At 39.1% G+C, this 16,376-nt stretch overlaps 1 protein-coding gene across 1 annotated transcript in view; it reads left to right on the top strand.

Moving 5' to 3' along the window:
• The first annotated feature begins 1,063 nt into the window (after positions 1–1,063).
• Positions 1,064–16,376, top strand: part of tasp1 (taspase, threonine aspartase, 1) — a 34,212-nt gene continuing 18,899 nt past the window's right edge. Inside the window, exons 1-10 of the mRNA XM_074676462.1 lie at positions 1,064–1,249; positions 2,541–2,742; positions 3,256–3,323; positions 4,532–4,600; positions 5,151–5,271; positions 9,182–9,266; positions 9,354–9,433; positions 9,537–9,643; positions 12,197–12,316; positions 14,365–14,443. Of these exons, the coding sequence (XP_074532563.1) occupies positions 2,583–2,742; positions 3,256–3,323; positions 4,532–4,600; positions 5,151–5,271; positions 9,182–9,266; positions 9,354–9,433; positions 9,537–9,643; positions 12,197–12,316; positions 14,365–14,443 (889 nt within the window). The 5' untranslated portion in view covers positions 1,064–1,249; positions 2,541–2,582. The remainder of the gene's footprint in view (positions 1,250–2,540; positions 2,743–3,255; positions 3,324–4,531; positions 4,601–5,150; positions 5,272–9,181; positions 9,267–9,353; positions 9,434–9,536; positions 9,644–12,196; positions 12,317–14,364; positions 14,444–16,376) is intronic.

Genomic DNA, 16,376 nt, shown 5'->3' with positions numbered 1-16,376 from the left:
TATAACTTGGATCAGTATTTCTCCTCTGCGCATCAAAAATAACAAGGACAGACAGAAAGAGTTAATGAAATTTGATAGAAGTAACAAGCACAAAGTTTTAGTTTTAACCATTGGATTTTGAGGTGTGTATTTGGTGATTTTTGCAGTTTAGTGACATGAATCTGGAAATATCCTTTCTAGTTAAAGTATCCCTGCATCCTTTTGATTTTAGCATTAGTGAAATAAACTGTGAGGTCCACCCCTGAAGGAAAACTGCCCCTTCCTTTCATCCCTTCAGATAAATTGCTCAGTAACCGTCTTCCATCTCTGCAGACTAGATCCAAAGAAAACAACTTTAACCCCACACGCATTAAGATCAAAGAATGTACTGGTGTTGGTCCTCCCATAAAATCTTCTGCTTTAATAACAAACATAAGTGGAAGAGGAACCAAGGCCCTTGACAATTGAGATACCCAAGAACACAGCATTAACACACTTCTGATCCAGTTATTTCTCGGTATTAAAGAAAAAAAAATGACACCTAGATTGATTGTAAGAGGAAAAAAATAATACACGAATGGGGTTAGAAAAATGCTCTTCTTTAGTGCCTGGACTTGTCAGGTGAATGTGGCTCATATCAAGACAACTGACCAGTTTTACTTAAACTGAAGAAATGGAGAGACAAAAAAGGGGCTGCAAAGCCTACAAAGACTATGCAAAGACCATTCAAATTCAGATCGATTTCATGATAGAACTCTATATTTTCACAGATCATCTAGCTAGAATTTTAGGTTTTTCATTTCAGGGTGTGTAATCAGATTTAGCAGAAAGAAAGAAAGAAAGAAAGAAAGAAAGAAAGAAAGAAAGAAAGAAAGAAAGAAAGAAAGAAAGAAATTCCGTTTATTTCACTAAACTGGAATACAACGTTTAATCCATTTAAAAATAGTATTCTATTCTTAAAGAGAAAACATAAAAAAAGAAAAAACATAAATCTGTTTTCTCCATTTTTATCAACATTCTCCGACTTTTATTTTGTAGCGCTCTCTCCACGTGTACTGTGAACGCACTTCCTTAGCAACGTGTATCTGAACCAGGAAGTACTTTTGGTGTGCCGCTAGCCGTTATTAGCACAGAGGAGTGAAAGTGTGACAACAAAGTTAGTTTCTGTTAGATTAATGGGCCCAGCTGCTGCGTGTGTGTGATAAACACATGTCAGGAAACGTCGCGGTTCAGGGACGCTTCTGTCGCTGGTAGAAGGGAAGCGGAAAGAGTGAGTTCAGTTTGTTTTGTCTGTGGTTGTTAGCTTTTAGCTAACAGCTCACGAAAACAACACTCAAAATAATTTATCCTTAATAAATTTAATCAGACACATTATATTAGAATAAGGATTCACATTTCCTTGCCTTAAACTGACTAGTTATGACTTTAAATACAAATTAAGAAGTGTTGAGTATAAAATGTTATCTTATATAAACGATATAAGAAATATTTTATATACGTAGTTGAAACTTAGCTGAGAAGTGTTCTTGGCAGGTGTTACCGTAGACTAAAGGTTGATATTTGAGTTAATAAATGGCAAATTCATTTTCACTTTTAATCGATTATGGCGCATATACAATATGGTCAATATTTTCATTTTTAACCCATTCGACCCTTGGTAGTGTCCCACCAATATTTTGTTATGAGTGCTGATTTTTACAGTTAAGTGAGATACATTTGAAGCATTTTTTGTTTTAGTTGAAACTTCAAATTTAACAAAATCAAAACAAACAACAAAAGTCATTTTAGTTAATTCCAAGTACTTAAAAGGAAATGGTGCTTCAATTGCTTTAACAAGAGGAACAAAGAATCACTGAAAAAAATGTTATTGCACACCAATATTTTGAATGGATAATTAAAAAGGTAGGCAATGTAGGTACTTTATACTTCTAGGATGCTTAGCAGCTTTCTCCATGTCAGCACACATTTCCTCATCATATCCTGTACATTATAAAAGAAATTATACAGCGTCTGCCCATTCAACAGACCCAGGCTCCGGTAGTGACAGCACCTGTATCATCTAATGTGAATACATTTGCAGCCAATTTAAAAATATCTTTCATGACATTTTGGTTTAGAAAATTAAAAAAGCATGAAGTTGCTAAACGTAATTCTTGTTCTTATCCTCATATTAAAGAATAGAGAATGTTGAATAAATACTGCTATCAGATCAGATCAGATCAGATCAGATTAGTACATGCAAATATCAAAGCCCAGGTATTGCTATTGGTATCTGGACTTTAAATGTCAAATTGGTGGATCCCTACACCTTATCTATCACATGGTAGTGCAGGACAAAGCCATAGCAAAAAGAGTATAGTCAGTACCAAGAGGTTAAATCGAGGACAGCAGAAGCAGAGCCAGTAAAATGCCTGTTTGGGCTAGAGCTCAACTCTGCCAGGTTTGGCTGTATGCTCTACTTCCTCCCTACCCCAATGAGGAGTGAGAGGTCTAACTGATACTAACTGTGTTGTGGAGTGCAACTTGCATTTTCACTGATGTCTGTCACTCTTCTCTTGCAGGTGTTCCATGAAGATGATGTCTCTACCACTGTTCAATAAGCCATGATAGGCTTATCGAGTAATGTTGGGGTGATGGAAAGTCTACAGAACTCTGCTGAAGAGCAGCAACCCTCCTCTCCCCTCAACTCATGGTCCAACAAACAGGAACCCTACAGGAATCACAAGCAGAAACTGGTTGGTGGATTTGTTTTGGTGCATGCAGGTAAGTGGGGAAACCATGATGTCTTACATCCTATCATATATTCATAGTTTTTATATTTTTGCATGTTCAAGTGAAGACGACAAGATGCAAGATTTATTTATCTGGATATTACAACGTAGTCAGTTCAAATTGCAGCTGTGTTTTGTTTGCATCTGTTATTTATCATGTCAGTGTGTCACATATTCTCAAGTGAAAGGTTTAAATAGTGCATTTATTTATCTTCATAGATCTTTTTAATAATTTAATGCCATGGTTGTATCTATCCTTGTCCTTTAAATAGTTTATCTTTCATTTAATGACCCTTGTATTTTACTCTGAGCTCTTGCAACAAGTGAATTTATCCCAATTTAAGATTGTTAAAGTAAATACCTTTTTTTTTTAAACAAACCATAAAGTAGTGTTTAAACAGCTGGAAGAAACTGTGCAAGAAAGTGTTTTTAGTATACATACTTTTTTTCCTTTTAGGGGGTAATTTTTCATCCCTTGATTAACGTGTTTCTCTCTTTTTTATAGGGGCAGGTTATCATTCTGAATCCAAGGCCAAGGAGTACAAACATGTGTGTAAAAGAGCCTGCCAGAGGGTGAGTTTATATTTTTTCTCTGACTGTATGTGCATGCGATTAAAAACATATCATAGTATTATTATTTTTGTCTTAACTGTCAGTTTTAAGGATGAGTTTAGCAAATGTCCTGCAGTGTCTAATCTGCCAATTACTTCACAATTAAAGCAACTTCAATAATTTCTAAATCATGAACATTAGTGACATTATGATTCCTTTCTTAAAAAAAAAAAACAAGAACAGTACAGCAGCATTATATTTTCACGATGTTTATTTTGAAAAAATGTAAAATATCTTTGCTCCAAGTACCAAAGTGTCTTAAAATTCTGCATGCACACATATGTATTCTATAATATGTTTAGTGGGTCTTTTTAACTCATGGTTTCGTTTTTTGTACACTCATAATTTCAGATCAGACAGCTTTACTCTGCTTGATGCTATGTGCAGATCATCCTCTTGTCTTCTTCTGTACAGATGTTTGATTTTCTTGCTTTGTCATTAGTCTCGGGAGTTTACAGATTGTATTTCTATTTTAAAAGCATTTATTCATTTAACATTTACCTTGTAATTTTTTAGACATATTTTAACTGTTAGCATCAGCTACAGGAGAGAGAAAAGATCTTTTTCACAGTGCTCTCAGGTTGGTTGGGGAGCATCTGCGAACAGCTGTCGTTTCACGTATTTTCAGCGGGGTTCCAATCTGTGTTTTGGCAGAAGCACTTGAGCACTTTGTTGTACTCGGTCTGAAGTCCTTCCAGTTTTCTTTTGGCTGTATTAAGATCATTTTGCTGTTGGCGGAGGAGTCTTTGTTCTTTGGCTCTCTGAAGCAGGTTCTTCTTGGGAATGTCCTCGGATTTAGTTTCATTCATTGTTCCTTTTGTTCTTACAAGTTCCTTACATCCTAACAGCTGAAAAACAGACTCACACTGCTGCCATGGTCACTGCTCTTAACAACATGGACAGTGTTTGATGGTTTCAGCAGGATGTATTGCTTTGTTTTTAGGCCAGTTAGTCTTTGAGTTTCATGCCAGCAATTATTTTTACAACCTGTTAGCTTGCTGCCTTTCTCCTCACACACATACACAGATTTGAAGACTTTAATATTAATAATGTGCATTTATTCACTGTGACTGTGTGTGTGTGTGTGTGTGTGTGTGTGTGTGTGTGTGTGTGTGTGTGTGTGTGTGTGTGTGTGTGTGTGTGTGTGTGTGTGTGTGTGTTTTCCTCAGGCTGTGGACCGGCTCAAAGCTGGGGCACTCGCAGTGGAGGCCGTGGCTGCTGCACTGGTTGAACTTGAGGTTGGTTGATAATGATTCAGGTTTGATGGCATAAAGTCAACCCTGAATAGCAGCACATTTACTTTGTACAAAATGCAAAAGAGAAACACTTTAAACCAGATTAGACTGAAAAAAAGTCTGTGAAGCAGAATTTTACATGTGCAAGAAACAGCTTTGGTCTTTTCAAACCCTTGATTTCTGTTCCTGCCTCCTTTTGCATGATGTGACAGACAGGCCTCCTGAAAGCAGGTTGGTATAAACTCAGACCCAACTTTAGCACCTTTTATACAGTAAAGCATGCAACCCAAAGTGCTTCACAAAAATACACAGACAGAAATTGACAGAGATAAAAGAGATAAAAGAGATAAAAGAGATGAATCTGTAACATTCAGGAGGAATCTTCACACATGCTGCTTAATCAAAAAGGTTTTCACATCACTTCGACTCTTGCTTTAATATTGAAGTAAAACTCCACCAAAAGCTGCTTTTCTTTCAGATATAGGCTTTGACAATAGAGCTGATTACAAACCCAGTTGTATTCCAGACTCTGTGTGTTTGTAATTGTTCTCAGGACTCTCCTTTTACAAACGCGGGCATGGGCTCCAACCTTAACTTGTCAGGAGAAATTGAATGTGACGCAAGTATCATGGACGGGAAGACACTGCATTACGGTGCTGTAGGAGCTTTAAGTGGTGAGCAACCTTCTTTTAATATAAGCATATGTCCGTCATGTGTTTAACTGCATTCTCCTCGACCTTCTTGGGGCTTTGTTTGAAATTACTTTAGGTATTTGGCATCATAAATCCTCATAACAGGGGACAACCTACATTTTTCCTGGACATCAACCAAGACGTGCTGCTAATGTGTGCTTACACATCCCTAAACTCTTTATTTTGTTTGGAAAATTACAGTTTTAAGCACACACTAGCCAAGAGTTGGCACCAGATATTTCTTCTGAAGACAAAAGATTGCCAGTATTATCATGTAATAAGTTGTATTTGATGTATTGAATGATGTTGGCTTTGGTATGAAAGGCATACCTGTCAACCTTTGTTTCTTTTTTGGTCTAAGAATCCAATGAGGTGTGTAAACTGTTGGAAAAGGCAGCCTGATACATTATACAATCAGGTTGTAATTCATGGAAGGACAGAATGTTTTTTGCGCAAACATATGCATAGAGTCAAAAAGACTTTGTCTGATTTGCAAAGCAACGGTGTCTCTGTGTGCAAATGTGGTTTGCATGTAAATGCTGCATTTGTTAGGAGCCAAATATGCCCTTTGCTATTCAAAAGAGTCTCATGGCCATTAACTGATTATTTACTAACACTGGTGCTAACAGTCAGGCACATATAAAGCAAAATGTTTACCGTCTACTTTTCAATCATCCAGACAAAAGCTGGACTAGAATTAAATGTATCTGTACATTAGGGCTGTTAATTTTACATTTTTTCTAATTTTACACTGTGAAATTTTAAATTGTTAACTGTGTCTCAGACCAAATGCCTTTGACCTGAGGGGCTCCCCAGGGGTCAGTCCTGGGACCCCTTGTGTTCATCTTGTACATGCTTCCATTTCGCCAGCTAATTTGCAGCTATAATGTGACCTACCACAACTATGGACAGACACCCAGACGCGTCGGGGGCATAGTTGGAGAATGCGCTTGGTCGGTGATCGGAAGGTTGCAGGTTCAAGCCCAGCACTGGGCGACACATGGCGATGTGTCCTTGTAAGACACGTAACCCCAAGTTGCTCCCACTGCTGTGTCAGTGGTGTACAAATGGGACATGAAAGGGCATGTCTGTGTTAGACATGCTGATGGGATAGCTAACAGTGTAAAAATTGGATCCATAAGTGACTGAATGTGTGCGTGAATGGGTGTGGATGGGTAAGTGTGACCTGTGGTGTCAGTGTTTCCCATTAATTAATGAGACTGTGGCGGCCCGCCACAGTCTCATTTGGCCCCACCACAGTCTCATATGGAGAAAAAAATACGATCCGTCACTCGGTCAGATCATTGCACAGCTGTAATTTCCTACCGCACGTAAACAAGCAAGAACAAGAGTGCGCGCGCACTGGTCACGCTCATACACGTCGCTGATACGTTTGACGCAAACCAGATTCCAGAGACACTGGAGCGGGGCGTCTGACTCTGAGGTACGTGCATTTTTGGGCATTAGCGCTCATGCTAACTGCAGCCGTGGCCACAGTATCTCACTGCGCTGTCTGCCTCCCTTCACTGGAAGAGGATCGGCTGCACCGCGCACGTCTCGGTTCCAGAGTTTCAATGACGAGAGCGACCACACTGTTTTAATATCATAGCGCATTCAGAGTCAGTGCAGGCACACAGTACAATCACCTGTTACCATCCCAACGAGCTGACGCGGCTTATTATTTCATAGTCTCCTCTCCTGGGGCCTCATTTTTTACAGCGTGTAAAAGTTCTCTTAAGTTTCACTTACGACGAAAAGGCAAAACGTGCATACGACCAAAATATATACACTCTATTCAGATCTATCAAACTCTGTGTACACACGGCTGCACGCTATTCCCTGTGATAAACCACACCGCGCCGAGGCCAGCGTAAATGCGGTGACTTGAACACACCTCTTTTCCCGCCTTCAGCACGCCCGAACATAACCGTATATGGTCAATACAAATCAGTACGTGCATATTAAGTAGCCATGTGCGCTGTGGGATTTTATAGTGACATCAGCGTAAGACGGTGAACACAACATACGGAGAGAGCATGGAAGAAGCTGAAATTATCTCAAAGCCAGACACACAGCAATATCAGGAAATATCAGTCAGAAAATGATCTTGCATTGATTTAGGCTACATTTTGTGATGAAGTGGGCCTCAGCAAATTTAGGCATCTTTATTTATTTAGACTATTTTCTGCAGTCACTGTAGAAAAAAAAATAATGAAAACACAACGGACAACAGAGAAGAAGAATAACGGTAGGCTACAGTCTCAGTAGCCTGATAATGGATCACAGATCATGGAAATAGTGTAAATAACCTGTTGTTGAAATGCTGTTCAGTAAATTTTTCAAAATATTGTGAGTAAGTGAGTTTTTGGTTTTGTTTCTGAATCAAATTTAAAATATTTCTGATATGCCTTTGTAAGTTCTTATTTATCAGAGTACGTTCATGTCCATGGTCCCAAACTGCACTTACTGTAAGGGCGATACATCGCGCTTAAAATCGTACACACACATTAAAACCGCCGAGGGTCAGCGACTCTGCCACCACAGTCTCTTAAAATCCTGTGGGAAACACTGGGTGTAAAGCAGCTTTGAGTAGTCCATGACTAGACAATCGGTATATAAGCTCAAGTCCGTTAACCATTAAATCAACAACATCAGCAGCTGGAAAGCCTCTAAACCTGACTTAGAGGGACTAATTCATGTGTTTGTATCTAGCAGGCTAGACTGATGTAACAACTTGCTCACTGGGCTCTCTAAACCAGCTGTAAGACAACAGCAGTACATCCAGAATGCTGCTGAAGTCCTGACCAGAGCCAAGAAATACAACCATATTTGTCCAGTGCTCAGATCTCTGCACTGGCTTCTTGTTGCTCAGAGTATCGATTTTGAAACAGCTCTGCTTTTGTGTACAAGTCTCTTCATGGTTTAGCACCACAGTACATCTTTGACCTGTTAAAGCCGTATGAACCAACTTACACTCTCAGAACCTCAGGAAGTGGTCTCCTGTTAGTCCTGCTTCTCAGAGTCAGGACTAAATACAGTGAGTTTTATGCTCCTAAAATCTGGAAGTCTTCCAAAGCCTTCCAGAAGATGTGAGACAGGGCTCAACTCTAACAATGTTCAAATTCCAGTAGAAAACATTTGTATATAGCTTTCAATGACAACATAAAATATTTTATCTGCACTGCTCTCTTTTAATTTCATTAATTAATGATTTCTTATGTTTTCTGGAATGATTTTACTTTTCTTTGTTGTGATGTTATTTCATTTTAGCTGTAAAGCACTTCAAATTGTGTATGAATTATGAAGTTTATGCTCTACAAATAAACTTGTCTTACCTTTATCCCTTCTGATCATCATATACTGTACATAGTTGTGGTTTAGCACTGTCAGGATGAAAGGAGATGGTACCAGTTTACATTGGTTTCAAGTCAATACAAAACACAAACAAACTGAGCAGAGCTGCTGAAATTTGCTTTGTGAATGACAGAGCAGACAGTAAAAGTAAATGATGCCCTCTTGTTGTAATTACCAGCCGCGATTCATTCAATCCATTAAAACAAAAGAAATAACATTCAAATTATTAGCCAAAACATAAGGACACAGACAGCTCGGAAAAACTCACAGTAATGTTAAAATGTAAAATCGGTCTCATTATTGTTTCAAGCAGGAGGCGCCAAAATCCTAAAAGCTATCTCTCCTAATTCAGAACTGACTATTGGGAACAAATGGATTAAAAACTTCTCTTAATACACAGTTAATGAAGTATTAACCCCACATATTGGCCCATATTGGACCCTTATTCAGTCACACTAAGAGTACAAAAATAAAATTTGGCACCCTAATTGATTAGTTTGCTCTGTTATAAAATCATTGAGTCTGACTTCTTTTTCAGGCATTAAGAATCCAGTCTTAGTCGCAAACCGTCTACTGAATGAAGCACAGAAAGGAAAACTCTCAGCTGGAAGAATACCACCCTGGTAATAACTTTTTCTTTTTAACCCATGCTATAGTATTCTGACTTTATTCCTTTTATTGAATATTTTGTTTTTGTTTAAATTTGTCAGCTTTTTGGTGGGACGAGGAGCACATGATTGGGCGGTCAGCCATGGGATACCTCCGTGCCTGTCAGAGAAAATGACCACCAGTGAGTTTTGTTTCAGTCAGTCAGAGATACGACATAGAGCTGAAAGTACAACCTGAGGAAGAACTGTTTTCCATTGGGAACATGTATTTTTTTTATTACACAGAGTTCAGTTTGTCCGCATACAAGAGGAACAAGCGGAAGATGGAGCTGGCGGAGAAGATCGACACAGGACACAATCAGACAAAGAAAAGACGACAATCATGTGAAAATGTGAGTACTGTGCACCAGAGGAGATCAGCCTGACAGTGAGCAGAGCCGAAAGCAGACTTTAGGTCTCTGAAGTCACAGAGGGGCAGCAGAGGAGAGGCTGGGAAAGTTTATCTTGGTCCTGCTGTGAATGGTGTTCAATGAAGCGAGATGTGTTAATGAAGCTCGAACAGCTTCACTGGACCTGACTTTACTCTGTGTTAGTATTTAGTTTGGTTCAATCAATCCTTGATATTAATGATGTTTCCATAATAATAAAAGAATAACAGCTGAGATGGATATTTGTTGACCTGGGCATGTGTAGTGTGGATAAATAATGGAACGTTGTGTGTCACATGGTAAGTTTCACTGACCACTGTTTGGGTTTGAGTTGCCTTAAGTTCTCATTTATCTCTTCCTTGCTTACACAAACTCTCTGACCTATTTAGAGATTAATATGTGACTGTTCAGTGTTGTTAAGCTTCATTTGAGCTCATCTGACTGTTCACATGCCCGCTGTGTTCTAGGTCTTCAGCAGTGTTGTCTGAAAAACTGAGTTTTCACCTTTTAGAATTTGTTTTCATCCCATAGCAACAAAAACTAAACTCTTGGCACCCAATTTGACCATTTTTATTTCTCTTTTAATGCCACACTGGAAACAGAACTGGTTTGGATAAAGTCACTAAACAGAAACCAATGTTTGGCACACTGATAAGCATCTTTGCCACCACTTTGTTTTCATTAGCTACGCTTGCTCTTTAACTTTATCCTTATGTAGCTCAACCACTGCTGTTCAACGGAGCCTCTAAAATGACACAACACCAACCTGTGTTCAAGAGAAGATGCTTTATGATCAAAGATTTTATGTGCTTTTGAGAAAGTAGCAGGTGTGCACATGAGACCAACCAGAGCCCTACTACCAATCTTTTACAGTGCTTCAGGAAAAACACAATGATCAGTTATCATTTTGACGTTGAGATGGCTTTATTATTTCATGACATCAAATTTCACAAGCAGCTCTCTTGGGCACATCAGATACCAGCCTGAAGTCTCATTTTTGTCCTACACAGTAATGGCTGATGCAGTTGTGAGCCCTGCATACTTCTGCGTTTACACATCTGCATTGCTTTGCACCACTCCCCCAAAGCACTTGAGGGCAGTTTCATCCGTAAGATAGTCAAATTATCTGTCTTACTATGTTTTCACAACAAATTTGAGCATATGTCACAGTGAAACTGAAATTAATGGCCAACGTGTGGTGATCCAGGGCATGTTGCGAAGACAGGAAGTAGACTTCTGCTCAGTGGGCCTGTCCCTGGGCTTTTGGTCTATGTGGTTTAAGTGTTGACACGTAGCAACATTTGGAAGGAGGTGTTCATCAGGCTACTTGTGTAGGCTTCTGCTATGATCAAGGGCAACGCAAACCTAAGTCATAGGATATGCTGTCAATTTGAAAAGAACATATAAACCAGGCTTTACTCTTATCCCCTGGTGGATCATCCCCCACATGTGTTATCAGAGTTTATTGAAAAAAAAAACAACCTAAACTTCGCAGAAATTTTTAAAGAGAGAGAACTCACACTGCAGCAGGAGGTTTCACACTTAAAAACACACTATATAGAAAAAAATTGTCTTCATGCGGATGGTTTCATTTGTAGATCATATCGAGGTATCATTTATTTGTCTCATTATTGTATCACAGGACCTATAATTAAGATAAATTTGTGTTTTAAAAGTTCCCTTTTCACAAGTGGATGAACAGAAGATATTCTCATTCTGCATCAAGTGTGGCTGCAACAGACTTTTTCATCAAACAAGAGCAAAGTTTTTGCTCTTAGTCTGGTTTTAATTCTCACTGCTCTTTTTATGTCTTTGTTCTTTTGCCAAGTCCTTGAGTTTTTCCATTCATTCATTTTTTTCAAACAGTGCAGACACCTGTTTTGTAATCATGAATAGCTGCAGTGTTGATTAAGAGAATCTAAAGCTTACAAAACTTACTCCAAAGATGCCCTCAAGTTGTGCACTCCTCAGTTGCTTTGTGTTTTCCCAGTTTAAGCACACCGATAAGAAACAAGGCACTTCTTCATTTTGTCCTTGAAAGCCTGGTTGGTAACATAGCTGATTTAATGGAGCACAAGGCAGATTAGAAACACTGTTAAGATTTCTTACTCTATTATTTTAGTGAGGAATCTAAGGATCCCCGGTTTTTGGTGGGAGTGCAGCTAAGATCGGGTATCATGAGGCCATTTTGCGCATTTAGCCTGTACAACTCTATTTATCACACTGTCTGAGTCATGATGGCTCACAAACAAGTCTCTTCCAAAGCAAACTGCAATCAGAGAAAGAGTGAGCTGATTGAAATCACAACAACACTCCTCTGATGAAATGTGAAGGTCAGGGAAGAGTAATTCATAATTTATGAGTTCATGCAGTACAGCCATAATCGTGAAAACTGAACGCAGTCAGAAATGATGTCATGTTTGTTTTTGTCCTCTTGTGTTTTATTTGAAGTTTCATCATTTCAGAGGATATTAAGTATTTTTCTGTGATGTGATTTTTCTCCTTGCTGTATTGCAGGAAAACAGTCCAGGTTGCCTCGACACAGTGGGAGCTGTAGTCGTGGATCTGGAGGGGAATGTAGCTGCAGCGGTGTCCAGCGGAGGCCTTGCTATGAAACATCCTGGGAGAGTTGGGCAGGTCTTTTAGCTTCTTTTACTTTCTCCCCATGTGGTTATCTACAGTAGATCTAAATGATGCAGGTAGCACTATATGATTTATGATCAAATAAGGCTTAAATGATAAAATCTAGTATCAGAGAACACGCATTTTAAGCAAAACATGTCCGACAACTATTTCTATACCACTGATACAAAACACGCTTAATGGGACATGGACTTGTCTAAAGCTCTGAAGGTGGGCTGCAGTCTCTAGCGGCGAGATGCTAGCAGCATATCTCTTTAGCTGGGACTTCTGTGGATCAGAATTGTTTTTCCGGCATAGCTCACCGATGTTAAATTGGATTAAGATCGCGAGAAATTGATACATAACCCACAAGGCCTGTGGATCTGGTCTGGCTTCAGCACCCTCCAAGCTGCAACTGAATAAGGGACAATTTTAACTTTTCTACTATAATAAATGAAAAGAATGTTGCAGTTTGAATCTAAAACAGTAGGCCGACAGAATGTCTCAGTATGCTAACACACACACACACACACACACACAAAAAAAAAAAAACTAAAATAGCAAAAAAAAAAAAATATGAATCTATAGTCTGTTATGGCAGTTAGTAATTTGCAATACAGGGCATTATTACTGTCTTTGGGTTAGGACGATAGGCTTTTCTCGCTATTCTATTCTTTTATGAGTTTTGGGATGCTGATTTAAAGCACCGGACTGCCAGCTGCACTAAATATAAATGGCTACTATACTACTTACAAGCTGACAGGGCCTACAGATATGTCAGAGCATCTGGCTGCCGATAGCGCTACATGTTTGCTACTACAATGTTTGCTTGATGTCATGTTTCAAACCGTAGTGCTTTGTAACTGTACTGATAAATACCTTACCTCAGCGCATTGTATCCAGTAAAACGTTGTTTTGAACCAAGAAATTTGTTTCGAGCTGATCTTCATTTAATTAAAAAACAAACAGACATCTCGCTAAATGTAATTTACAACAGTATGCGAAGACTTCGGGCCACAAGGTGGCGAGGCAGTCCAATTGAAACAGATCCTCCTCATTGCATCTTTAAATTTTAGTTTTCTGATAACTCCAATTTTGGGGATTTTTAGTTTGCTTTTTTAACAGCAGACCAGGTGAAAAAGATGGATGATGATGATGATGATGATGATGATGTCTACAAATTACATCAGGAAACAAGAAAATGCACATCACATGTGGGTCAGTTTTTAAGATTTACTTAGGGAATCTGACCAATCTAGCTCATGAACAAAGACTAAAATGAAGGGCTTAAAGCTGAGAAGAAAAAAAACAATGATTTTTGAACAAAAAAATATCACAAAACTACAATTGATCGATTTTTTTTTTCCCGCCTCTACACTACCTACTGTTTGGAAGTGTGACCAGATGGCACTACTCTACATAAAGTATCCTCCTCAAAATAAAAGCAAAGGGGCGCCAGTATAACCTAGTGGTCTAAGTTATGCACCCCATTAAACAAGCCTATGAGCAGCTGGTGCAGTTTCCAGTCCAACTTGTGGTATGTTTCTCTGACTCCCCACTCTCACTCTGTTTCCTTTTCTATCCACTGCCCTGTCCTCTCCAAATAAAAGCACAAAAAGCTCAAAGAATAACTTTAAAAACAAAAGGAAATCTATGGTAAGCAATTGGTCAACCCCAAACAATTGATAAAATGAGTTACAGCCAAGTTAAGAGACACTCAGCTGCTCAAGTGGGTGCAAAACAAAACAGGACAGCATAACTGATTAAAGCAGCTTCAGAAAGACATCATCTTCATCAGCATCAGATAATGATATTTGTGAATGAGAGTCTGTTACAAAAGCTCCAAATACGAAACACATCATGTCTGTCATTTTAAGGCAACGCCTAGAAGTTTTTAACAAGTAACATTTTCTGCATTAAATTTATATCTGTGAAAACCTCTGATTAAAGCAGCAGTTATGAGTTTGGCATTTTGTTGGAGTTTGGTTGTTTTTTGGAAATGTCAGAGGCCTGAGTAACCACCCATACCCCTACTTGTGGTCTATGTTTGTCCCTCCTCTCAGGCTGCTCACTATGGATGTGGCTGCTGGGCTGAGAACGCCTGTAATATGAACCCTTACTCTACAGCAGTGAGTACCTCAGGTATACACAGCACACTCTCTCCACAGCCCACCTCACAGTTGTGTACATGTGTGTTATGATCCTCCCAGCGTTCATGTTTACCATCAGCTTGCCTTTTGTTTGGGAGACATTATGAATCAGAAACAGATATTTGATGTGAACCTTTTATTTACCCGCGGTGAGTCAGGCTTCAAAAGGCCTGAAAACACTTTCCGATGACCTCCAACCATTCCCGCTGAGTGATTCTCATCAGTCACTTCCTCGGCTGATTGAGTCATCATTCCCCGCTCTTTGTTAGTCAGCTGCACGCCAGGTGCATCCCAAAGCTCTGTGGATTTTCAACGACATCTGACATGGGACACCTGCTGGAGATATGATGGAGGGAGAGCTGTGGGAGTGCAGTGGAGAGATGGTGAAATTGGCAGACTTTAAATTCAGTTATTTGGATCAGAACATAACATTTATAGTGCAGTTATCAGCCAGAAGCAGTTTAGGATATTTATGTAAGCCTAATTACTTAATACATACAGACATAGTCAGCGAATAGTAGGATTTTGATCTGCTGTTTGTGCAGAACTTCTGCATAGTTTCACCTTGAATTTGTCTTAAGTGTCAGACACTTGCTCCTCTAACCCCATGACCCTCAAACCCGCAGAGTCTCAGTGCCATGATAATGAGTTATAGTTGTCACCTGTCACGCTCTCCTTTTCTGCTACTGCACTCACCAGTCTGACTTCAGGAGGAAGGAAGAGGTTGTTGTTGTTTCCTCTTGGGCAGAAATGGAGAGATTAATCACTCATTATATATTTATTCATCACAAGCTGTATGAGCAGTCTCATCCCACTGAAAAATGCTGTTCTAATTATAAAATGGTTGCATTTGCTGCTCGAAATATTTGATTATGTGTGTGGTTAAAGTTAAAGCTGCAGCAGATATTAGGGCAAACTGGAGGAATATGTTTTGACTTATAGATTGTCTGAAACCTGAAAACCACCAGAAGTGCTTGTATCTTTTGATTACACTCAGTAAAGTGAACAGTGATCAATGCATAAGAGATTTTAACGTGTTAATTTCCATAGATTTTGACCTTCGTACATAAAATTTCACCCACATAGGTTAAAATTTGTTTTTAGATATAAAAAATGACCCTTCTCGCAAATTTAGACACAAAGGAGCTTGGCTTATATGTCCCAATGCAAAAAGTCAGAAGTTTAAAACATGCTTCTCTCCCTGGTTAATCAGCTGTGTCACAAGGAAACTCTTTCTTCTTGAACATATTTATAAGACATTGTTTCCATCAATGCCTGTGTGTGCTTCGTTTCTCCGAAAGCAGCATTAATGGAGAAACTGTATGGTTTGAATGTGAGCTTGTGCTGCCATATTAGGCCATTTCTTTAAGATGTGCAGACGTCTGCGACATGGCTTCTGGGGAGCATTAAGACCTTTTGATGTGGATCTGTAGCCTAATGGATTTCAGTACAGACAGACGGATTTGACCAGACAGGCCGGAGTTTGACTCTTATGTCGCTGAATGACCGAGACAGGCAGCATTTTGAGCTGCTGGAGCTTGTCTGAATAAATCATCACAGGCAGTGACTGAGATGATAGAGGGAGTGTATCGACCTGATGCAATTCTGAACTGCTCTGAAACCCTGAGTAAAGTATCCTTAGCTCATTTTAAGTGAAAAGATCATTTTTTAAAATTCCAAATGAGCAGTTAAACCAAGTGATAATGTCCTGCTCATCAGTCATCCAGCAGATGAAGTGTAGATTTTTGCTCAGCATGAATTTTCTTTTCTTCCTGTTTTCCTATACTGTGGCTTTGTCTTTGATGTTACAGAAAAAAAAGCTTTCCTTATGGAGAGCATAATGTGTGTTCCAGTACAGCACCTGTTTTTAATTTCCTAACATGAAAGGCATTCCCATCAAAAGACAGAAAAACAGTCATTTTCAC

The sequence above is a fragment of the Halichoeres trimaculatus genome, unplaced genomic scaffold (assembly GCF_033239565.1).
Source record: "Halichoeres trimaculatus isolate MK-OKI-2021-1 unplaced genomic scaffold, fHalTri1.1 fHalTri1_scaffold_8, whole genome shotgun sequence".
Classification (NCBI taxonomy): domain Eukaryota; kingdom Metazoa; phylum Chordata; class Actinopteri; order Labriformes; family Labridae; genus Halichoeres; species Halichoeres trimaculatus.
The sequence above is the reverse complement of the archived record's forward strand: the minus strand, read 5'-3'. Positions and strand labels throughout refer to the sequence as shown.